The sequence below is a fragment of the Carica papaya genome, chromosome 2 (genome assembly GCF_054855325.1).
Source record: "Carica papaya isolate Zhongbai chromosome 2, ASM5485532v1, whole genome shotgun sequence".
In the NCBI taxonomy this organism is placed as follows: Eukaryota; Viridiplantae; Streptophyta; class Magnoliopsida; order Brassicales; family Caricaceae; genus Carica; species Carica papaya.
In genome coordinates this window covers 35632619-35657541 of record NC_142310.1, presented here as the reverse complement: position 1 = coordinate 35657541, position 24923 = coordinate 35632619, and the positions used below count along the sequence as shown (strand labels likewise).

General features: G+C 36.5%; 3 protein-coding genes across 9 annotated transcripts; 2 read left to right on the top strand and 1 right to left on the bottom strand.

Annotated features, from left to right (window-relative positions):
- The first annotated feature begins 273 nt into the window (after window positions 1-273).
- LOC110808573 (cytochrome B561, amino-terminal protein) lies at window positions 274-6208 on the top strand. Its single transcript, XM_022034102.2, has 7 exons — window positions 274-667; window positions 1625-1680; window positions 1775-2679; window positions 3108-3306; window positions 3438-3623; window positions 3756-4129; window positions 5381-6208. Exons 1-7 carry the CDS (start codon window positions 480-482, stop codon window positions 5519-5521), a joined length of 2049 nt encoding a protein of 682 aa, XP_021889794.2. The 5' UTR covers window positions 274-479; the 3' UTR covers window positions 5522-6208.
- Window positions 6209-6794: 586 nt separating this feature from the next.
- GTF2H2 (general transcription factor II H2) lies at window positions 6795-10768 on the top strand. The gene is made up of 5 exons (XM_088214432.1): window positions 6795-6947; window positions 7800-8090; window positions 8866-9327; window positions 9534-9909; window positions 10375-10768. The coding sequence occupies exons 2-5, from the start codon at window positions 7806-7808 to the stop codon at window positions 10521-10523; spliced, it is 1272 nt and encodes a 423-aa protein (XP_088070558.1). The 5' UTR covers window positions 6795-6947; window positions 7800-7805; the 3' UTR covers window positions 10524-10768.
- Window positions 10706-24891, bottom strand: SIZ1 (DNA-binding protein with MIZ/SP-RING zinc finger, PHD-finger and SAP domain-containing protein). Of its 7 annotated transcripts, none has more exons than XM_088214429.1 (20): window positions 24623-24891; window positions 24312-24453; window positions 23526-23606; window positions 23356-23398; window positions 22695-22767; window positions 21740-21902; window positions 21312-21442; window positions 21049-21117; window positions 20028-20115; window positions 19859-19934; window positions 19608-19681; window positions 19341-19448; window positions 16195-16356; window positions 13882-13986; window positions 13720-13800; window positions 12455-13640; window positions 11884-12110; window positions 11756-11781; window positions 11607-11662; window positions 10706-11359 (listed from the first exon to the last, which is right to left on the bottom strand). In XM_088214429.1, exons 2-17 carry the CDS (start codon window positions 24333-24335, stop codon window positions 11971-11973), a joined length of 2604 nt encoding a protein of 867 aa, XP_088070555.1. In that variant the 5' UTR covers window positions 24336-24453; window positions 24623-24891; the 3' UTR covers window positions 10706-11359; window positions 11607-11662; window positions 11756-11781; window positions 11884-11970. The 7 variants fall into 7 exon arrangements, with proteins under 7 accessions (XP_088070555.1, XP_088070554.1, XP_088070552.1 ...); XM_088214428.1 differs by having other exon boundaries at window positions 10706-11286; XM_088214426.1 differs by having other exon boundaries at window positions 11756-12110.
- Window positions 24892-24923: the final 32 nt, after the last annotated feature.

The following is a 24923-nucleotide window of genomic DNA, read 5'->3' as shown; positions in this document are numbered from 1 at the left end:
AACAGTACACTTAACAACAACCATAACCAAAATGCCCGTGCTCCTATCTGCTTAGATCTGCAACGACTCCCTCTCGGGTATTGCCGCACCTAGAGATTGCAAAGTGATCTCTTGTGACGCCTATTGCGAAAGAGATTAAAGCATTCACAACTAGACGTAATATTAGTTGAACCTAAATCCCTCGAGAACAAAATGGCATAGCCCATGTCTTAGACCCATGGGCAGGACAGCATAATTTTGTGGGTCATGTAGTATTATTACCTATAAAAACATTTTGTGCGATTTTCTCTTTATCAACGAAGGGTTTCAAACTTCAACCCCAATCCCCTCCAAAACTGCCCGTTTTAGGCAGCAAATTGTTTCTAAAGGACTTGAGCTCGAAACCAGTGTCATCAACTCCGAGAACAAAAGAGGAAGAAGAAGAGGAATCGCATCAATTCTAGAACCCAAACCCTAGCTACTATTGTCAATCCATTACCATGGAATCAGGGGCGAGAGACAACAAGAGCTCGCCTCCATTGCAGCCCTCGAAGTTCACAGTGTACCAGAATCCAGCCCTGTCTGCTGCCCTCACAGCCAACAGTCTCCAGCCCTCAAATCCTACTATCGTCTTCATCTTTTCTCTTTCCTCCGCTTCCGCCTTCGCTCTCCTTTCCTTCATTTCCAGGTGCCACTTTCAATTATGAGCAGTATGCACTCACGCGCACACGCATGAACCATGACAGGCCCTATGTTGCTCTGTGTTCATTTCTTGTGTGCTTATGTTTTCAAGAGAATGCTATGCGTACTGAGGTGGTACTTAATAGGTTAGGGTTTTGCCAGGGTTTTACCCCGGGGTTGTGCTTCTTGTGTTTCGGAGTAGAATTTGTTGAAGTGGTGTTAAAATTATGAAGGGAGCGTGAGATTAGAAAGAGGGATCAGTGTTTTTGTAGTTTCCTATGCGTTTTGTGTTTGTTGTTAAGTGGAGCTTGACTTTGAGGAACTAGCATTAGAGCTTTGTTGGGTTTTAGTTTCTTGTTATCAGATGCTTTCAATTGTTGTGGAGTGTGTCCTATCTGGGCTGTTTGATTTTTAGTATATATTTGGAATGAATTGACAGTTAGTTTTCAGGGAGCTTCTTTCCAAACGTAGACTTAGTTCACAATTGGGATCATAAAATTTGACTAAAGCGTTGAAGTTTTACTCTCTCATGCTTGAAGCAAATGAATTTTAGAGAAATAATTTATTTCTTCTAACCATACCCTTAACTACGGGAAGTCTCAAATATTTCAAGTCTCAAATATTTTGTTCATAGACTATGAGAGAAAGGGAAGGAGCTCTTAAATAAGTAAATCCGGAGGTTGTGCTATTTTGTTGACAAGAAAGCCAATAAAACAAAAGGGGAGCGACATTTTATCTTTTATGCTTTCCTTGACATCCTAATCAAGTTGATTCTTTGGTGGAAGATAAAAAACATAGGAGGCTTTTGTTGTCCAAAAAATTGTCTGTTTATTATTGTTTCCAAACAGAAAATTTAAGTTGGACATATAATGATGTTTATATGTACTAATTATGGCCTTATGACGTATTTAATTTATTTGTCATATATTTGAGTGACACGATATTTTGTTTCAAATTGTTGAAGGGAAAATGGGGTGATTGACATATTGAGGGTCAGAAGTTTATCTGAGCAGGCAGCTTGTAAGTTCTCTGCTGACTAATGGATCCCTTTGTTGTCTGTCTTCACTTTTCTCGTTGATGTGGCTTTATCTAAATGTTTTTTGTTGCACCTCAGATTTGTTTGTCAAGGTTATGCAGATTGCAGTGAGCTTGATCTTTCTTGGCACTGTAATTGCATTGTTCAAAGCCATTTCTCTTCGTAGAGCAAAAAATGCTGTTGGCGTGCCGGTTAAGTCTTCCTCTGAAGGAATAAAGGACAGGCAACAACTAACAAATCGTCAGCTAGAGCTTTTGGGAATGAAGTCAAAGGTGGATCAAGTTGTAGCTGATTCTTCCAAGAAACCGCCAAAGTCCAAGCCCGTGTCACCTTCTGATGTACTTGTTCCATTACATCATCCAATTACAAGTTTGACTCACATGCCTCGAGTTGGCTCTGACAAATCAAGCACTAGTAGTGGGAATACGATGAACTCTTTTGGCACTCCATCCAAACAACACGTTTCCCCCTCATCTTTTTACCTTGTACCTGCTAGCAGTTCACCTCTACCTTCTGTTCAAACTTCACCTGGGTGTGATGCAGTGGTCACCCCCTGGTCAAATAAACGAGCCCCCTCCACCAAAGAGATAATAACAGAACAACAGCTTGAACAATTCTTGGCTGAAGTAGATGAGAAAATTACTGAATCAGCAGGAAAACTAGCAACACCACCACCAACTATTGGCAGTTTTAGCGTGGCTAGTCCCAATACTGTTGCAAGTTCAGCTAATAAATCAGGAACTACAAGGAGTACACCACTGAGGCCAGTGAGGATGTCTCCTGGTTCTCAGAAGTTTACGACTTCCCCGAAGAAAGGAGAGGGTGATATTCCACCACCAATGACCATGGAAGAGTCTGTGGAAGGTTTTGAGCATTTGGGCATCTATCCTCAAATTGAGCAGTGGCGAGATGGCCTCAGGCAATGGTTCTCTTCAGCATTGCTTAAACCTCTTCTCAACAAGATAGAAACAAGTCATATTCAGGTGTGTACTCATTACTTCTTCATGTACTTATCAAAAATTGGTACACACAGTGTTTATGTGGTCAGTAAAGAATAATTTGGAAGTTAGATTTTAGTTGAGAAGAATGTAGGTTATTTTGAGAGAAGTATAATGTATATCCGAGAAAGCAGATCTATTACTAGATTTCTGACATTTTCACCCCTTCATGTTGGTGAGTCCTCAAAATCTAGAAGTGAGGTTGGTTAAGAACTTGAAGAAAATAAATGAGAGAAGGCTGAGAAAACTTTGTTGGAGCATTGGTGTCTGCTGCATTGCTCTTTTTAGCATGAGAGATCTGGCTGTGTACATTGCAAATCTGCAATCTGTCAGTCAACTGTGCATATTTATGTGCAGGCACCTTATGCTTCATCAAACAACATCGCATTATCATTTGCTTTTGATGCTTACAGGTGATGCAAGCAGCTGCTAAGCTTGGTGTTTCAATCACAATTAGTCAAGTGGGAAGTAGCTTACCAATCAGTGGAGCTCCTACCACTGCCTCTCCAATTGATGGGTCAAAGGAATGGCAACCGGCATATAGTCTTGATGAAGATGGACTTCTTCATCAATTACGTGCAACTCTTGTGCAAGCCATTGATGTTTCCGTGCGTAAGTTGCTCCGTCACTATTTCTAAAAATATTATCATTATATCTTATTCTACTTTTTCTAGAATGGGGTTGGTTCTTAGCTAAAAATTTCATATGGTCCATCTCATCACATCACATCACATCACATGCAGCAAAGTTATCTTTGGCAAATCCACAGCAGGCCCAACAGCAAAATCCTTTGGTCCCAATCATGCAGGAGTGTGTAGATGCCATCACTGAACATCAAAGGCTTCAGGCTTTGATGAAAGGGGAATGGGTGAAAGGTTTGCTACCACAAAGCAGTGTTCCTGCAGATTATACAGTGCAAAGGATCAAAGGTATTTAGAAACTTAATGATTTATATTGTTCTTATAACTGGACATGCTCCTCTCAAATTAATCTGAAGGGTAATATATGATTAATCATTAGGAGTAATAAACCTTGAGATACTTGCCTTGGAAATTTTACAGAGCTTGCTGAAGGAACTTGTGTGAAGAATTACGAGTATCTTGGAAGGGGAGAGGTTTATAACAAGGATAAGAAGTGGACATTTGAGCTTCCAACTGATTCTCACTTGCTCTTGTACTTATTTTGTGCATTTCTGGAGCATCCAAAATGGATGCTACACGTGGATCCTATGTCCCATGCTGGAGTTCAGTCTAGCAAGAACCCCTTGTTCTTGGGTGTTTTGCCACCAAAAGAGAGATTTCCTGAGAAGTACATTGCTGTCATATCTGGGGTTCCTTCAACTCTTCATCCAGGAGCTGGTATATTGGTTATCGGAAGGCAAAACCCTCCAATTTTTGCTTTGTACTGGGAGAAGAAGCTGCAGTTCTCTCTTCAGGTAATGTTTTTAACAAATTTGAGAACATAAGAGGCAACCTAGGGAAGACAAACATAATCTTAGATTTAGACATGGTATAGAATATCTGGTAGAGGTGAAATATTAGGTATACAAGGCTTTTTTTTTTAAAAAAAAAACCTTCTTTGTCGATACATGGTTCATGAGAACAGAGTATTCAGTAGTGCGAAGGAGCACTTCACAACATGCCCTTGTAGACGTTCAGTGTTGCTGTCAGGACATCAAGGGTAAAAAAGACAAATAATAAAAAGAGTAAATTAATCTTTTACAAGTATCAATTAAGGTTAGACTCAAAGTTAATATTTTGAATTTTCTTCACAACAGCCACCGCTGCATTGATTACTGTCATGATAGTGGTTGCTTTAATTGCTTATAGCTTATAAAAGGCTCAATTTTTATGTTATATTCAATCAAGGAAAAATGTAAAATTATTTTTCAAATTTTCCTCTCTGTTTCTCTTCTATTTCTCTCTTCTCTCTCTTTTTCTTTTTTAAAATCAGACAGTCATGTCAAAGGCTTTTAACAGTTGCACAGACACAGACATGGAAATTTGTGAGGGATCATCATGCAGAATAAGAGTTGATCAGACCAATGTGATAATCTATTAGACTGAGTAGTATAAGTTAATTACTCCATTTTATCAGTGTTTTAAAGTCGAGGAAATAAATGTCTTCATAAGTCACTCATTTACCTATAAGTAAAATAGCTTTATAACCATGTATTTCCATCTAGTCTTTCCTTCACAAGAGTGTCCTGGCAACTTAGTGTTAATCAAACTGAAAATACAAATAGCAAAACTTTCCTTTAAACTAGGTGCCATCAGACGAGTCAAAGCCCCACTCTAGTTTAATGCATGATACCACTTCAATATCAAACTTACATTGACGACGGATGGTTTCATGAATTCATCCATGATTTGCTGCATCCTTCTGTATTTGGTTTGCATAATGAACATTTGTGATTTTGGAGTCTAGTATGCAATCCATGAGCCAAAGCCACTTTCAATTGGCTAAAATTGGTATCAAGGCTCTTTTTTGATATCTAGATGTTTCAGTTACAATAACATAGGTTGGCTATGATGGGAAATTACTGTAAAAAGAAGTATGCAATTCGTGGAAATGATAACTTACACTACTTTTTTTTTTTCTTGAGAATAAAATGAGTACTCATTCTTGACATATAGATGTCTCAGTTACAGGTTGAAATAACTATGGCTTATTCTTTTGTTACCAGGGAAGAACAGCATTATGGGATTCCATATTGCTTTTATGCCACAGGATTAAGGTTGGATATGGAGGTATCGTTCGGGGCATGCATCTTGGTTCTTCGGCCTTGAACATCCTTCAAGTTCTGGATTCTGAAACTGAAGACTAAATCCTGTTCAGGCATACCAAAATTCTGCTTGGTAATGCCTGCTTAGTGCAGACATAATAGCTAAGGAAATCCAACACGGAGATCAACTGGGTTCATATGTGAGCATTGGTTTGTAGTTTGATTTGAAAGGTTGTTCGCATTGATTTCCCAGAGAGCTCTTTTGGCGTTTGACACAGATTGATATTCAAAAAGTACGATGGTCCAACTAATGACAAGAGTTGTAGTTGCTTAGGTGAGATTATAGAGGGGGTTCTTGCGTTCTCTCTCAAAGAAAAGATCAGGCAATGGTTTCTGCCCACGCTTTTAGTTATGAAATTCTTAGACGAAGAGGGAGTGAACAATCGAATCAAGTACGAATATTTTGGTGAAACCTTGAATTTTTCCAAGTAGACAACCTTGGGTTTGCTAATCCAGCTGATGAGTTCTTATCTGAGCATATTTAGATTTTCCTGTGAAGAATATTTTTGTAGGTCAACTCTCTCTCTCTCTCTCTCTCTCTCTTTTTCGATCTCGATCTCTCTCTCTATCTCTCTGGCTTCTCCATGCCAGCTTTTCTTCCATGGAGATTCTGTTCATTGGGAGAAAATCTCTGGACATATATCTGGTTGAACTTGTTTGGAATCATTTACAGCACCAGAATCTCTGTAAATGGACTAGACTGCAAAGCTACCATATTTTCATTTCTTCCATGCACTTCTCTTTCATTTTTTTTTAAACAAAAAAACAGGAAGTGCAGAAGAAATTTTAATTATTTTAATTTCATAATGTATATTTTGAAAATTTTTGTAGATTTAAAACAAAATTGATCTCAAATTAATATTTGAATATAAAAGTTACATTTTCTCAAGTTACAGAGAATTTTTTTTGTATATCATAAGTAAAAGTTATATTTATTCAAAACTAAATTACTAATGTGATAATTATTTTTTTTGAAGTTATTACAGAAACTTTTTCTTTCACTTCCTTGCAAAAATTATTTGTCTTCTATGATTTACCCAAACATAAGACTAAAAAACTCTTACCATGCAAAGCTATTATTATTCTTTACATTCTTTTTTCACAACACTATTAGCAGGTGTGTATGTATACGGAACACATATACTCCATTGCTTAATTAGAATAATATTTTGTTATTAATTTATTAAATCAATTATTAGAAAAACCCATTAATTTTATAATTATATAACATAAACTATATTATATACTGTAAATTTTCTCAAATAATTATTAAATTGTCATGTTATTAAGGTAGGATTAACTGTTCAATAAAGAATATTTTTATGGAAGAATAAATAATGGAAGGGTATTTTTGTAATTTTAAACTTCAGTTCAATTACAACTCCGCCGCAGCCGTCACAAATTTCATTCCCAGCCCCGGCTATCATTCGGAGGCCTTCCGTTCGGTTCACTCACTTCATAGAAACAGGTATCGTACACATTCTTCTGTAACTTCTGTTTGATTGATGATAGACTGGGAGAAATATACGAGCTTAAACCTAGGAATCTTTTTCTGATTTGTATGTGGAAGGTTAGCCATTGCATTATGAGGCTTAATTGATCGATCTTTTTCGCTCTCTGCCGGCTCTAGTTTTATTAATCTCTGCGGAATTTTAAGAATTAATAACTTCTTCTCTAATTTTCTGTTGCTTGCTTTTCTTCGATTCATAACCAAACAGAACGTTGATCCTTTTGTTTCTCTCGTGTCTGCTGATATATTCTCAATTTGAGATGATTTATGGGTTTATAATGATAGTATTAACTCCAAAAAAAAAAAAATTAGTCCTTGTTGTGCTGCTTTAGGGTTTTTATGGGAAAGATAATACAGATGTTCCTTGGCTCCCTGGAAAATACCCATTTTGTTAATGCTATTAGTAGCTTGAGTAAATAATATACTAATAGTATATGTATCTGGACGGTGGAAGTCATCCATTTGAGTCTGATTATCTTTAAATCTAATGAATGTGAGTTTTTCTATTTTGATTTGCTCCCCTGCCATTATAATTATTATTTTTTTTAAAAAAATAGTATTTATATCTGGACTTAATTTCTCCATGTATTTACTCGGGCAAGAGCTTTTCTTGTGAATATTATCAGTTTATGTTCAAACTAACTCCCTTACAGTCCTCGCAAGAATTAGTTGCATAAATTTGCAGCTTCTGGAAATTCTTTGTAAGAAAAAATGATATTTAAGTTTTGCATTGGAGGAAACCTTCCTAGAATTGGTTTCACGTTCTTCTCTGTAGGTTATCCATTAAGGAATTTCATGTTCTTGCTGCAGGGAGAGATGAACACTGGTGAGAGAAAAAGGTTGAATGGAGAAGCAGAAGAAGATGATGATGATGATTTGGATGGGGAAGGCTTTAATGCATGGGAGAGAACTTACGCAGATGAGCGATCATGGGAATCCTTGCAAGAGGATGAGTCTGGGCTGCTTCGTCCTATTGACAACAAAGCAATCTATCACGCACAGTATCGGCGGCGGCTTCGTTCCCTTTCCTCATCTGCCACGACTGCTCGAATTCAAAAGGGTCTCATTCGCTACCTCTACATTGTCATTGATCTCTCGCGGGTATTTATTTAGCATTCAAAGCAGGTTTTTAATCCTAACTTGATTTTGTAAAGCTTTAACATGTTTGTGGTTGGATGCAATGGTTAAATGCAAACAACTTATTTTATGTAGTGCAGCTGGAGCTTTGACATGAATATAGACTGGAAAGAGTTGATGAGTTCGATTACTGTAAAAGATATGATTGAATATTATTTGGGTGTATAAACTTCTATTGCTTTAGTGTGATAGTGGTTTATATCAATATTTAGATCATTTCTTAAGAGTCTCATGTTAGGTTTGTGTTTTGTGGAGTTCAAGACTTCTGGTAGTGCATATTTTCTAGGTTTGGACCGGTGGATTCCTTGCAGATGTCCACAGTAACATTTAAACAAGAGTAGAAAGTTATTGTTTACTTGGATAAGGTGTCCTGAAGTATGATCTCTTCCACTAAATGTAGTTCTGTTTAGGCAAGCATTTATGCACAGAACCAACGTGAGATCTGAGTCAGTAATTCGTCATTTATCCCACTTGATGCTGCTTTAACTTTTTTTATTTGAACTTTCATGCTCTATTATTTTGCTTAAAATGTAAGTGATTAAGAGTTCAGTTCACTATTTCCAACCTAGAACTACGTAAGCATCCAATTAAGCTCCTTTATCCAAAAAGTGAAAACTAAAAGATTTCTGAAGCTTGAAACATTTGACACACAGAAACTTCAAAAACCAAAATTTGTAAGCCACTCTGAAATTGTCCTCAGTCCAACTTAATCTTAATTTTTTTATGTTAATATATCTAGGCAGCTGCAGAGATGGATATTCGACCTAGCCGGATGTTTGTGGTTGCAAGACATGTCGAGGCTTTTATTCGGGAGTTTTTTGACCAGAATCCTCTTAGTCAAATTGCTCTTGTAACCATAAAAGACGGCGTTGCTAATATGCTAACAGATCTTGGTGGCAGTCCTGAGTCCCATATAAAAGCCTTGATGGGCAAGCTCGAGTGCTCAGGTGAATCATCTTTACAGAATGCCTTGGAACTTGTGCATGGATATTTAAACCAAATACCATCATATGGTCATCGTGAAGTTCTGATCCTATATTCGGCTCTCAGTACTTGTGATCCTGGGGATATAATGGAGACAATTCAGAAATGCAAGAAATCAAAAATAAGGTGTTCTGTTATCGGCCTTTCTGCTGAGATGTTCATATGCAAGCATCTCTGCCAAGAAACTGGTGGCCTATACTCTGTTGCAATAGATGAGGTGAGTGGTGACTGGCTAATGGCTAGACAGGTTCATACCAACTTAAATATGATATATGTGTTAATCCGTTTAGATTTTACATCCCTAAAATCTCTTAAATGAGTTGTCAAAAATGCACACCTGTCACCTGCTGCCATATGTAGTTTGTCTATAAGCTTCTTTTCTTTCGTTTTTTCAAGAGTCTGAACTTGTATTATTTCATGTAGGCCCACCTCAAAGAGCTAATATTAGAGCATGCGCCACCTCCTCCAGCAATAGCAGAATATGCGATTGCAAACTTGATCAAAATGGGTTTCCCACAAAGAGCAGCGGAGGCATCTATTTCAATCTGTTCATGTCATAAAGAAGCTAAGGTTGGTGCTGGGTATACCTGTCCAAGATGTAAGGCTCGTGTTTGTGAGTTGCCTACAGACTGTTGTATATGTGGTTTGACTCTTGTTTCTTCACCCCATCTGGCAAGATCATACCACCATCTCTTTCCCATTGCTCCATTTGATGAGGTTTCTGTGTCAGATCTAACTAATATGCATAACAAAATCCCGAAGAGTTGTTTTGGTTGCCAACAAAGCCTCCTTGCTACAGGTAATTAATCAAGTGGAACATTTTTGTTTTTGATAAACATAATTCTGTTGAACATACCTATGAAGAAATCTAAATATCCACTATCACTTGTCAGTTTGTTAAATCTTGTTTAGAAACTTAAAAATGCTCTAGTTTAATTTCCTTGCCAGGTAAATAATTGAATTATTTTACACCATGGCCAAGAATTTTATAGTTATTCTCGATCATTAGGGAGTCATGTTTTACAGCAAGTCTAAAAATGGAGCTTCTTTATTACTCCTAGAAAGAAATCCTTTTAGTACCTAGTGGGATTTGACCTGCAAACCATCTCTCTTTCACACGAGAAATCATGAAATATTGCTGCATATAGTTTTTCGGATATACTATTGCATGGTCTCTGGCTGCAACAGTGGCATATTATATATTCTGTTATTCATGAAACTATCTATGGATTGAGAGGGTCACGTGTTGCTTGTATTGCTGCAGGGAACAAACCCGGTCCTTGTGTTTCTTGCCGAACATGCAGACAATACTTCTGCCTCGACTGTGATATTTATATTCATGAAAGTTTGCACAATTGTCCAGGTTGCGATAGCATTAGACGTTCCAAGTCGGTCACCAATAATGAAGAATGACAAACTATTAATCCCCAGTGGGTACCAATTCAAATATCCATCAATTTTCCTCGTAAGATCATCTGTGGAAGGCCTTGATTAAACTTACGGAGAGAAGATAGCTTTGTCAATTTTTGAGAGTTAATTTTCATTTTTTTCTCATGGCAAAGAGGCCTTTTTAATTGAGAACTAGTACAAGGTAATGAGGCAGTTTTGACAGTCGAATACTTGAATTTCTTTTGGGCAACGTAGCAGCCATTGTATTACATTCGTCCAAGGGGAAAAGAAGAAAAGATGTTGCAGAGTTTAAATGACTTAAAAAACTTTTAGCCTTGCAACAAACTTCTTGTGTATCTTGTGGTAAAAATATATATATATATATATTTACAAATGAACTTAATAAAAATTCTGAATATGTTGCCTTAAATTTCTCCTTTCAACTTGTACAGAGATTTGGAAAATTATCAGGATATTCCATCGATTAGATCAACCCTGTTGTGTTGTAGAACAGGGCTGCTGGCCATAGTCACCGTTGCGTAAAATGACAGCTCACCCATAGTTATCAATTATGTATGACATGATGTCCTCCAGCCACAGATTTAATTAAAACCTGATATTGTTAAGAAATTAACCACCACGTCAGCCCCATGTATCAACTACATCATGAACACTCCCGAACTGTCTCGAGCCAAATTGTTGAAGAGCAAAACACGCTCATGGAACCCTTCGACGCTACTCAAATCACGTTTGTCTTCCCAGACCCCTTTTTCAAGCTTTTAATGGCCTGAGATTCGGGGTGAATCAACAACAATTTCAACGGGCACCCAGAATAGGCTACTACAAGTTAAACTGAGACCCTAGCCAAATTAGGGATAACTAATCATATATTTTTTTAAAAAAATCTATTATTTTCTATATTCATAACCAGATCTGATTGAACATTTACAGGCTATATCTCTCATTCAACCGACGTAAAAATCTTGTGTTTACTGGAATATTCTCTCATCATATCCAAAGGACTAAACCAACGGGCTAGTTCTAATTATATATATTTTTTTTTATAAGAGCTAGTTCTAAATAATAACTATGTACTGTACAATTTACCAGCAAGAGAGCGGCAGAACTTTTGTTAATGACAGGAAGAGGCCCATGAATGGATCCTGTTAGAAAAAACAGTGTCAGAAACAGAGCTCGACAGACAATTGGGGATAAAAATGACTTGATTTCCATTTTTAAGGAAGTGTACAACGCACCATCTGGAGAAAAAATCTGTACGAGCCTGCACAGTTGTTCAAACGAACAGATTTCAGGCAACATTTTATCCTGCGTGTATCCTTTTCACAATTGGTTAATTTGTGTCAGTCAAAATGGACTAAATTACCAAATCTTCATTGGATGGTGTTTAATGCTTCTACTACGAACCAATTGAAACTTTCACCAATAATTCCAGAATAAAAAAGTCAAGATGCTATTCGGAGTCTGTATCAATAGAAAGATACAACCGTGGTCTCACAGAACGCTTCTGACGAGGAAATGAGAAAGGGCTGTCTGATCTTTGTCTACTTGCTTTCTCAGATTTACCTTCGTGCATACCAAGAAGCAAAGAAGCTGCAACAGGTGTTAACCATTAGTTCCAACAATCTCTGAAATCCATATCAACCTCCAATATTGAGTTAAGATAATACTAATACAAAACTTTGTTATATTAGGATGAACCCAGATTTCCTTTTCCAGTTAAAAATACAAACATAATCCATAACACTAAAAACTAATTATATGAAAGCGAGTTCAGAATGATAATCATGAGAAAATTTGACAAAGCACAAATCTCAAGAGAAGTCTAACATTCATATCAGGAAAAGAGATGGAAATCATAAAACAATTGGGGCCTTCCAAATAGTGTTATAAATTTAAACAAGACCAAAAGTTCTTTGGTGATTAAGAGAACAAACCAGTGTCAGCTAACGTATCCATGGCATCTTCTCTGGGAGGCGTTTGCTGACTTGTCCTGATTCCATTAGCAATTGCTGAGTCACCACTATGGCCACCACTTGCACCGCCACCAAGTCTAAGAGATATCCAATCATCACTCCGAGACATATCCGCTTGATCTCTTAAATCAGTTCGTGCCGATGGATCTGAAGGCCTTGTAGGAAGGAATAACTGAAGAGAGGGATCATTCCCACCAAAGGCCAATGGATTATCAACTAAGCCATCATTCATATCAGCATCAGATCGACAAACAGAACCTGGGACTAAAGTCGTAGATCCTATGGCAGTCTCTGGAGCAATTGTGTAGCCATTCATTGATGTGGGACAGTTAACTGGAGCATGCAAATCATAGGCATCTGAGACATCTGTACCTGTAGTAAATAATTGGAACTCAGGGCCTCCTTGGGTTCCAGGAGGTAAGTTCCAGAGGTTCCCAAATTCATCATCAGTGCCATTAAAAAGACCCAAGCATGAACTCCCACCCGGCACAATAGTAGGATCCTCAGGGTAGGAATCAGCAATACCAGCTGGAGGCACCGCAAAGTTGACGCCACCATCCGTTCGAGGTCCAGAAGATATGAGTATGTCATTCTCCTCTTCTGAATCGCTGAGAACAATAACTTCTGCATTTCCAGCTGGTGCAGGTGGATTTCGGTCAGCAAATCCAAATGCTGAATCAACATTCAAAGACATAGAATCAAGCTCTATCCCATTGTTTGCAAAATCAAAGGTCGCACCGGCATCCTGATTTACACTTGGATCCTCGCCATCCCTACCACTTCCAGTGGCACTGCTGCTCATTGGTATAACTTTTTGCTCATAATTTTCAGGATTTCCTTGTAATCTACTACCAGAAGAAAAGGTGTTCATATCTTCAGGTTTGCTAACTTCCCAAACCCCATTTCGATTCTTCCGAATTCCAAGCTTCAAACCAGTATGAGCCTCTGAAATTCCTTCTTGTTTTACTGGTATTAATGTCTCCACTCTTGGTTTAACATCCACAGGAGCACATAATGTTCCATCAGGTAAGTGCCACTGTGAAAGATCCCCAAGTTCCCTCCGCTCACTTTCATTTTTAGACTTCACACGCCAAGAACCATCAGGTTTCACCTCAAGTTCTGTCATATCTTCTCCACATTGCCTCATCTACACCAGAAAATGAACTAAATAATCTATATATCAATGGTAAGAGAAAAAATCTCAGTAGTTCTACAGCAGGAAGCACCTTTGATGTGATGCGATTGAAATAAGGATCAATTATTACATGCTCCAATGAATAATTTGTGATACAAATGGGGCACTGCCACTGCAAAGTAAACAATTTCAGTTACATAAGATTATGACAGGAAGATGAAACCCTCATATGGAAAAAATTATAGTCGCTTGCCTTCCTAGAACGTTGGTTCATCTCTACAAAAACTTCAAGATCAAAGCAACCCATGTGAGCACACGGTTTAAATCTCCCAGCAACCTTCATCCTTGAGCCACTCATCTATTTACACAAGCACAATGACATGAATTATTCTTGAGCCAGCAATGTAAAAAATTTTGTAAGTCGAAATTGTGAATGATAAAAAAATTACAATCCAAATGCCATCAAGATAGCCAATGTTCAGTACCAAAAGCAAATGTTGCCATATCCAAATGATAAAATAATACCAAAGGAAATATGAAGTAAAAAAGTTTTGTACATGAGTTGGTACCCCTTTTTGGTACCTTGTTAATACATACTTTTACACTTTTTATCTAAAAAAAAAAAAGGAAATATGAAGTAAACATAAAGCCCAACAAAGACAAATTTCCAATACACATTTCATCGGCAATCTTTGTCATTTTGCTGAAAAAATATAAGCAAGTCCAAACTTAATTAGATCCACAACCTACTTCTGTCTGTGAGGATCCCAACAAAGCACCTTCTACTTTGAATAAGCCATGAACTAGATCAGAATCATTCTTCGTGAATCCATAAAAAGTGGTCCCGTTTCTCTTATCAGGTCCGGGTAAAGATCAAAGATCTTGAGCAATCAATCCATTAGAACAACTCAAAAGGTAAAGAAGTATCATTAATTTCTTCATGCCCGTTCCAAGTTTGAAGTACCATTTGCACAAATAAGAATCCCTTCATTACATGATTTATTCTTCATACAGATAGATATAGGATCTATTGGGTAATTATTTAGAAGTACATTCTGTGCAACATCATTTCATATATGATAGAAAAGGATCCCACAATCCTGAACTGATCTTACACCGGACCGCAAATCTAAAGTTTGTTTAGGAAGAGCAGATTCAGTCACCTCACCCTCTACACCAGTAAGTTTTCACATCCTACTGGTCACCATTGTGGCTTTTCTTTATTAGCAAAGAATTCATGAAGACAAATACTTGTGCTATTATTTTTTAAAAAATAAAATGTGTGATAGATTTCATTAATTCACAAGCATTAAAGAGGTGCCAACCTATGTACAAAAAAGTATTTACAAATACTTGTGCTATTATTTTTTAAAAAATAAAATATGTGGTAGATTTCATTAATTCACAAGCATTAAAGAGGTGCCAACCTAGGTACAAAAAAGTATTTACAAATACTTGTGCTATTATATTTAACTCAGAAGCAAACTCCATGAATACAAATACAAGAGAAAGAGATAATTATTGGAATTTGAAGATCTAATTCCAGTTTCGATTCAAGCTAGCAGATTTCTAATCCCTACTTCATTCCTACCCAAGTAGGCATAGAAATCCATAACCACAGAATTCAATTGAGTGGAATTAGTTAAATTGTGCAAAAAATATGAAAATGAGGATCCATTCCCATATATCAAGTAAATGATAGTCAACAAATAGAATAGGAATTAAACCATGTGACCTGTTGACGTAAAATATAATACCAACTATTTAGCATAATTTTAAATGAGATTGTGGCAATATTAGACATCAATCTACCTTAAAATTATTTTCTTTCTAGAAAATGGAGATACCTCCCTTATCATTCTGAATAATTGCCAAAGTCATCATCTATTAGCTTACAAAGTGATTCTGAATCAATCTATTAAAAAATGATTCAACCAAAAGATATATAATTATTTAGACTAACTCCTATAGCCATATCATTTCCTAGTCATCAATATGATTTTTGAAACATAGTATTGACCATTGACCGCAGTTCAGATATACTATTAAGTTAACACCAATAGGAAACATAAATAAAAAAATAGACAAAAACTTTTGTCTTATGAACTCCAGTATCAAGAGACACACTACTCCAATATTAGTGACAGAAAATTAACTTCAGATCAACATCCACTCATCAGGTTTTCACTTTTCATGACTACAACATAGATTACAGAAGATAGAATATGAAAAAAAAAAAAAAAAAAAAAAGAAAGAAAAGAAGTAGCTTCAGATCAACAGCCACTTGTTGATTCTCATAAGTACAAGATAGATAACAGAAGACAGAACGTCCAGCAAGCACCATAATACAAGCTACATAGAGGCAACAAAATGTGGGATAAACATATCCATCAATAAAAGGTATATAGCATTTTGTATGCAGGTTGAACCCCCTTGGTCAAAAGAATTAGGCATGTAGTAATGCATCATATTAACTGCATGATATTCACTGTGCATTGTCCTAGAGCAGTACAAAACTGAAAAAATCATCATATAAAAACCTTCTTTACCAAACTAAGTGACTTACAGGACAGCGTAGAGTGACATTGAAAAAATCTGCAACAACTTCAATATCACTGTCACTATCTGCATTATCTGCTCCAGTTCCACCACCAATGCAGCGACGTACACGAGCAAGTGCATCTTCAAACTGTTCAGCCTCTCCCTCCTTGGGAATCATGTTGAGAATCTGGACAAAGCAGAAGACAGCATAACCATAAAACAGCGGGCAAAGAACAGATAATTTAAAACTGACAAAATATTTGCACCATAAAGAATTTAGTGCGAAAGAGAAAAGATTGGTCCAATCCAAAGTCCGCACCAATAAACTAAATTACTAAGACAAATTATTACATTGCAATTATAAGCCAAAAGGATACAAGAGAACAAAAAGTTTCAGCATAGGACAAACACAGAATATGAAAATCACAAGTGTGTATGCTATATGCACATTTATCAAGTAATCTCAGCATAAAACCTTAAAAACATTTATTCTCAAAAAAATCCATGCATAAAATAAGTTACGCCACAAGGGGATCATTTGCTTTGCTTAGTGGAATGAGGCTGTAACAGGATAGCTACTCAATGTGAATATAATAAGAAAGCAATGCAATTGATTACATTGTGTTATTTGATTTACAATTAGGAATAACCTATTACAGCCTCATTACTATGTCCTAAGTCTAGGAACTATAATAAAATATAAATGACTACAATAACCTTCTTTACTGCATTTGATTGAAAATGTATTTTAATGCACTTTTTACAATTAATAATACACTAAGTACTAACTTAAGCTTATCCAATATAACATTAAAAACTAATCAATCACCTAAAAATTTGTACATATTAATTTTTTTTGAAATAAAAAAATATTGTATGTACTACTAATTACAAGTACCAAAGGGTTGCCAACCCAAAGACAAAAGTATTTACAAGTCAATCAGGACGTTAATAAAGTCTCCAAAATCCTCTATAGAAATACAGTTGATGACCCATAACCAAAATACCCAAGGTCTCTAAAACTGTCTATCTCTAACCCTATTGAAATCATCTTCCACCCCCTCAAAAGGTCTCATATTTCTTTTTTTTCTTTGCACCACCTAAAATATAGCAAGAGGAATAAAACCCACATGTTTCTTCCCACCACTAACACCCTTACAGACCCAAATTTTATCCGTTACAATACCCATTATTACCCAACTAATTCCCAGGAATCCATACACCAAAGTCCATAACTTAAAAGTAAGTGGATACCAAAACAAGATATAATTACAAGACTCCTCTGTCCTCCTACATAGAAAATAGTCGTTCACCATGATCTTCCTCCTTCTCATTAACTTGTCAATAGTGAAAATACGTCTCGCCCTACCTACCAAGCAAAGAAAACAACCCTAGAAGGAGTATTCACCTTCCAAATTTGTCGAAAAGGAAAGTTGTTCTCTACGAAATCATTCTTGACCAAATAGTCACTAGAAAACTTAATTGTGAATGCCCCTGCAGAGTTGAGGCTCCAGACCGATTCAGAGAGGTTAATGATAGTGAACTGAGAAGGGATTCATACTCATTGATTTCATAAATCATTGAGGATTCTCATCACCTCCACGTGCTACTACTCTCCCCTCGTCCCCAATGTCTTTGAATGACTCATAAACTGAGAGGTCCTTGTGCTGTGCAATAGCAAAGATTTGGGAAAACTAATCTCTGAATGCTCCCCATGTAAGCCAAGAGACCATCCAGAAACTGATTCTTTCCCCATTGCCAATCCTCCACCTGATGTATTCCTAAAATTTATTCGCTTCCCATGCATATTTTTCTCCACATCCTACTCCCATGCAAGCTTAACAATATTCTGGAGTACCATCCTCTATCTACAGTACCAAACTTCACCTCTATTACCCTCCACCATAGGATGTTGTTTTCTTTCATGAATAGCCAAAGCCATTTGCCCTGCAATGCCAGGCTCATCTCTGCAAACGATCTCAACCCCAACCCACCAGGATGCATTCGTTTTTTTATCTTATCTCACGCCACCAAAGGAATCTATATTAAATTGACTTCGATCTCTTGCCAACATTCACTGGAATTGTCAAAAGGGACAGGTAATAAATGGAAAGATTGCTCTTCCACCCGCCAGCCTCCTCCCGAAGGTTGCCACGACAGGGTCCCATGTCCTCATATCTTCTTTTTTTTTTTAAATAATGTCCTCACATCTTTATAATTAGCCCCCAAAGGGCATATCCAGGTACTTAATCAGCACCAACTTTTGCATCCCAAGACTTTAGCCAATCTAATAGCATCGCTCTCGTTACCCAATCTCACCAATTCAGACTTAGTTAAGTTGATATTCAGACAATAAACCGCTTGGAAGCACAGATAGAATACATTTAAGATTGAATAGAGCCCATTCATCCGGTTCATAAAACACTAAGGTCTAATCAGCAAAAAACAAGAGCATTACCTCCTGCATATGCTCAGCCACACCCACTTTTAGTCCCCCTTAAACAACTCTAGTTCCCTGGCCCTTAACAACAATTTATTCAAAACTTGCATGGCAATAATAAAAAGTAGTGGAGATAATGGATCCTCTCGTCTACTAGATATTAAATTATATTATAACAAAAAATCAAAAATGAAAAGCAAGCTTGAAAATTAGTAAAATGTTCCTTTAAAAAGCTAAAAATTTCCAATACAACGAAATTAAAATGTTATTTCTATATGAAAGATAAAATGATAAAATATTATGGCAGAAAAGGTGACGATGTTATTTTATGAGTTTCTTTTTTTTGGGCAAGTATTTGTCGAGTAAATGGTATGTTAAATATTTTATTAGAAAATGAGTATAATTTACCCAAAAAATTATATCCTTAGACATGTAGTACTAGTGATTACTGACCCTCTAGTCATGAATCCTGGTTACAAAATGTCTTGTAATCATAATACCATGCAGCCAGCCAAGGCAGTAATAAATAGTATGATTGTAATAATCATTTTATTCCATCCCTGTTACACCTCTATCCAGCAAATTAAACAACTGATAAGTGCAGATGACCCTCACCGTATTCACTTGGGTGGCCAAAAAGAAATAGAACGTAAAGCAAGAGATGCTTGTGCAACAATTAATAAAGCATGCACAATGTCAACAACAGAAAATCCATTTAGAGATTGAAGTACCTGTTGAATAGTTCTTCGTTTTACAATTCTAACCCCCAGACAGAAAATACGGGCATCGCACCCACTCAAAGAAATCTTGTTAATCCCATCCTTTATGCATGGTGTTATCTGTCAAAACAGTGAGACAAACTTATAGTTGTCAGACCCGAAATCAACAGAAAACATGCTCAACATTCTATTTGGTAATAAACAGGCCAGTAATGAAATGAAATCATTACAATACACAGAATGAAGAAAATTATCTTTCAAAAAGGACAAAATCCTCACAATTGGGCCATCATCACGACCATTTAACCCTAGCAGCTGTGAGCCAGGTCTATTAATAGCACGAACAGGTACACCTGTCAGTCATAGAAATTGTGGGAACTTGATATCAAAAAAAGAGCAACAACCACTATCTAAATCTGCTAAACACCAAGAGTGTGAATTACATCCTCGGTGACAGTGCAAAGAATTCAACAAGATATTAATAGGAAATTCAGATATATCAACTATAAGCAAAGGTCAGTCACACATACCATTGACCTGCAGATCTGTGTATTGTGGCCACTGCATCCTGAACGGTACCTTGTCATTCAAGAGCATGCACCACGCCTAATAGAAAAATATAAAGTACCATAAGTAAGTCCTCTTAACCATTTAGAGCACTATCAATTAATGATTCATCAATTTAGACATTAAATTAACCTGAACATCATATTCTTGTTTTGCCAGTAAGTCCCTGTCTGCCCTTGTGATCTGAAATGTTCTCTCCACATTTTGCATAGGATTCGTACTGAAAGGATTTCAGATAGCAGGAGCAAAATTAAATATGCAGGTAACATAAATAAGAAAAACATCACAAATAAATGACATGGATTTCCAGTTAATGACAGACCAAGAAATCATAGCTAAAACTAATAATATTCATAAATAATATGCAGGCAACAAAATTACAAATTAACATGACAATTGATACTTTCATTTAATCAAAAAGCAAACAGATGGTAAACCTTGAATTCGAAGTTTTATATAAAAAAGATACTAATGCATTTTGGTGCAACCAAAAGAAAGGGCGTACCTACAATAAGCTATGCATAAACCTCTAATGCAATTTGCATGTCAGATGTCAATAACTAAGTTAATAACATCATGGTTCTGGACTGAGCAAAGCGATAACCTAGATGAAATACTGAAAAGAAGTCGACCTATCTATTTCATCAATAACTATTCTTCAACAGCAAAAACTGGACCGTTAAATCAAAATTGTCAACAGGAGAGTTATAAATTTTTTAATTGATTGTTTACTTGAACCCGAATTTGCTCTGCGCCAGAACCAGTAGTATGTTGTCATTTTCATAAAGAGCAAGATCATTCACTCAAATTTCCTTTCTGCAAATTAGAGTAAGTGTATCATTACATTTTATTATTTTAAGGAAAAGAAAATGCATTCACAAGGCACCAAGGGACTGCCACCAAAAATAAAATCCAATCAGAATTCCCTAGTAATATTAGTGATAATTATTGGCAAACCATGCTAGAACAAAAGCTATGGCTTTGATTCACAAAACATTCTCCTAAAACCTCAAAGAGGTAATATTAATGACAACTGAAGTTCTTGTTCTTCTCAAAAGACCAAGAAGCATACTAGATTCAAATAGTACCAAAAAAAAGGTATGTCAAAAATCAAAATTCAGCAAGTAGTGTAACAAAAGTAATACGAACTCACCCATCAGCAGGCATGTTTGTAGCAGCCAACTTTACTGGATATAAAGGATGTGCCACCGAAACCAGAAAACTGTATACAAAAAAACAGTTAAGATGTTATTTTTAGCTACTTTTGAATTTGAAATTACAATATGAAACAAAGAACTCCCAAAATGAGGCACAACCACCTCTGCTGCACTGCATTAGGGGTGGATTAAATTATATTCAAATCAACAATTCATGCTCATTCACATAATAAAAAAGAAAAAATGGAAGATTACATACGGGTCAGCTCGGTTGAGTCGACATATTTCACAGAAAAATAATTCAGGAACTGGTGGACTTCCTTCCATAGGCCTCTCTGGGATTACAACGCAGGTAATATGCTGCCAGACATGGCATCTCCGGTCCTCGCACTACAAATTGTTGAAGGAGAGGTGCAAAGTTGCATCAATAAATGCATTAATAGGAAAAAAGTATATGATATGTTGCAGAAAAGAAACTATGAACTTTAAGAATATAATAGTGACAAACACTTCTTCATATTCTTGAAACAAGCCGAAATTAAAGAATAGCACAGCTAATACCTAAAAGGCCTTCCTAGAGGTATGGCCTTCATCCCTAAAATAGCACAGGCAATACAATGCAAAATTTAGGACTTTAGGCACAACCCAAATTCATCAAGGTACTAAACCAGAGAAATGTGGTATAACCTTGATCATTGACTCTGTTTCCAATGAACTTCCACAGGGACAGCGAACTTTCACATCAGACTGGAAGGGATCATCAATTTCCCCTTTAACTTTCATGTTACTGCTGTCTAAAACACCATGTCCCTTTGATGCTAGATCATTTGCCCCAGAAACTTGCATTTTTCTGCAGAAAACAATTAAATGTGTGCATGCGTAAACAACATTAAGAAAAGTCGATACATAAAAAACAATAATAGAGGACAGACACATTAATGTGTAATGCCATTTCAAGCTCATAATAAAAACATCCTAGAGGTAAGTGACAAATTTTAGAACTTTCCTAGAAAACCGAAGCAAGGATATTAAATTTCAGTATTCTACCAGAATTGTATTCAATCAAATAGAAAACTTACATGATATATTTGACAAAGATTATGCTAGAAATAATAGTTTTAAGTTTCAAATGGGTGTAAACACTTAAAAAAGAATTGGTTAAAAAAATAACAGCAAAATTCAGGAGATGTATGTATCACTTTGAGAATTCAGACTAAAAGAACATGAGTTTACATAATTTAGACCGTATGAATATACACCATCATTTCCCCTGAACAAGAACTAAGGCATCTGCTCAGGAACAGATTAAAGATAAGTTATTGACATGACAAACAGAAAAGGTTACATATATAAAGCACAAGATAAAGCCCTCCTATGACCATGCCTTTCCTTTTGCTACTATATCTTTGGTGCTAGACCTTAATTACTTTGTTTAATAGTCACTATCTCAACATTCAAAGAATCTAGGGAACCTTGTAGATACTTTGCCTTCTTTTGGTAATACTTAAAGCTTCTTTTTGTATACAAGTGGCACCCCATAGTGATTTATTTATAATATCATTCCTATCTTTTTCCTCAAAGAAAAAAAAATTAAAGCCTAATTGTGCAAAAGTTGTATGACCTAAGAAGAATAAAGACACACCTGTACGTGTCATCAATTAGTTTTGCAACCTCTTCCTTTCCAACAGAACTCTTCTTTGCCCACATCTTGGAAACTGTTATGAGAGAACAGTGAGGAATAAAAGATTTAACAACACAGGAAAAGCACACTCAAAAATTAGATCAAATGTGAAAGAAATAGAAACTAAATATGGGATGAAAAAGTCTGAGAAGTACTATATACTATGCAGTAAAAAATATGAAAATGGAACTAGAGATAACAAGCATGTGTATCCAAATCTGTCTCTCACCCACACCACCGGCAGGGGAGGGGGGGGAAGAGACCAACTAATAGGACTGGAACAAGAGAATTAAATCTGGGTGGCAAGTTCTTCAGAAGGCTCAAAGAAATCTAGTGAAGAAATAGTCAATAAAGCCATGAGATCTCTTCTATTGTGAGAAAACTGTTCAATCTTTTTTAATCTAAGCCAGGAAAAATGCCCTTTCCTTGCAGTTAACGTATGCTCAAGTGCATGAGGACTGGCAACTAAAATGGATGTACGATTATCCTCAGACTACAAGCTAAATCACGGAAGGACATTAAGTTAAAATACTTACAAATTTCACCTGTATCACAAAAACAATCACCAAAATTTTTTCCTAATATCAATCCACCAAATTGCTCATACAGTGAAGACAATTACCTTGCTCATCAGATAGAATGGAAAGTATCCGGTCAACAAGGTCCTGCATGAGAAAATTGCCATAAAATCAATCACAAAATTACCAATGGTGTAGTCTCGTGATTTAATAATAGAGATGCCATTGCTCGAATATCCCATGGAGAGGGAGACACTGGAAGCAAGACTGTAACCTGTTTCTTTCCCTGTTTTGAAAGGCCCAATTGAGTAAGCACATCCTTGAGCTCTTTTATACGAAAATATCCCAGTTTATCCTGCAAGAATTCGAACCCTTGTTAAGCTATGTGCAAGTCCTTCAATCAGATGATAACCTCAGCTTTAAACTCTCATTACTTACACTCTCAACATAACCAAGCTCAACCATAAGGGTAGTGAACTGTCCTAGTAACCTTAAATAAATAATAGCATTTTACTTACACCATCTACACATTTCTCTTCCAATGTACGAGTTTGCGCAGAAAACAAATACTTGACTTAAAAAAATAAAAAATGCGTAAAAAGTAACACCACGAGTGTCAACTTGGAGTTTATGCCTTACAATAGTCCACGAACTATAACGTGTAACATAACTACAAAGTCCGTATTATTAACTGATCTTTCAATTTGAAACAGCGGTCCTCCAATAACTGAGCAGCCAAACCAACAGTAACTAAGTCTCAATTGATAAGCAGTAGATACTCCAAATAAGGTCCAGAAAAGAAGTAAAAGATATAATTAGGAAACGGTGGCATGATTAAGCTTGTTAAACAAATTCATAAAACTACATTAGGCCTCAAGGTCCTACCTCAATGACATCCAAGAATTCTAGTTACTCCATCCATCACATACCCGTACGCTTAACTTCTCAAAAGAACCGGGTAATAGTAGCAGCAAGACCAAATCAAAAGGCACCAAAACATTATGCAAACACAATAACTACAACACGTCAATATGGGAAGCACGAGACAGTGAGTAAGTACCTTGCAACTAGCTACCAAATCCATCTCTTAAACCCGCAAAAACGAAGGCAGACTTAGTTTACAATCTGCAGCCGATAAGACCAAAAACTCAACCGCAAAATTGATATAACTTATCCCATACGACCTCCAAACAGCAATCGATCTACCAAAGCAACCAAACAAAAAACCGAAGAATTAATCAACATTCAATCACCGAGCAAATTACAGCCAAATCGCAAAGCAAAAATAAACATCAGCTGAAACGATTACGAAGGCGGAATAAGTAAGCACTACAGTCAATCAAGCCACTAACCAAGCACTAAACCAGTTACCTGCTTATTGATTAACAAATTGGGCAAGAGGATGCAATTGGAGAGAAATCGGTGAAATAGGGTTTCCAGAGTATAACCACGACGCCGCCTTCTCTCTCTTCTCTTTTTGGTTCTTCTAAGAGAGGCGTTTCTTTTTTGACCAATGAGACCCAACCAGAAACAAACGATCCTCCAAGCAAATGACACAAAAAGTCCCGGACCTATCGCCGATTATCAAATCCGGCTTTTTTTACGGTGGTGACGTCCGGGTTTTTTTTCAGTGTGGTCGCAATCCGTACAAATTGGTATTGCACCCCAATTT

Excerpts from the sequence above, each read along its gene's own strand:
- LOC110808573 (XM_022034102.2), top strand. The coding sequence starts at position 480 with ATGGAATCAGGGGCGAGAGACAACAAGAGCTCGCCTCCATTGCAGCCC. Across the intron at positions 3,307-3,437 it reads AGCCATTGATGTTTCCGTGC|CAAAGTTATCTTTGGCAAAT; the intron begins GTAAGTTGCTCC and ends CATCACATGCAG. Across the intron at positions 4,130-5,380 it reads AGCTGCAGTTCTCTCTTCAG|GGAAGAACAGCATTATGGGA; the intron begins GTAATGTTTTTA and ends TTTTGTTACCAG.
- GTF2H2 (XM_088214432.1), top strand. The coding sequence starts at position 7,806 with ATGAACACTGGTGAGAGAAAAAGGTTGAATGGAGAAGCAGAAGAAGAT. Across the intron at positions 8,091-8,865 it reads TTGTCATTGATCTCTCGCGG|GCAGCTGCAGAGATGGATAT; the intron begins GTATTTATTTAG and ends TAATATATCTAG. Across the intron at positions 9,328-9,533 it reads ACTCTGTTGCAATAGATGAG|GCCCACCTCAAAGAGCTAAT; the intron begins GTGAGTGGTGAC and ends TATTTCATGTAG.
- SIZ1 (XM_088214426.1), bottom strand. The coding sequence starts at position 24,335 with ATGGATTTGGTAGCTAGTTGCAAG. Across the intron at positions 23,607-24,311 it reads ATTTGGTAGCTAGTTGCAAG|GATAAACTGGGATATTTTCG; the intron begins GTACTTACTCAC and ends GAATTCTTGCAG. Across the intron at positions 13,987-16,194 it reads ATGTCACTCTACGCTGTCCT|ATGAGTGGCTCAAGGATGAA; the intron begins GTAAGTCACTTA and ends TTGTGTAAATAG.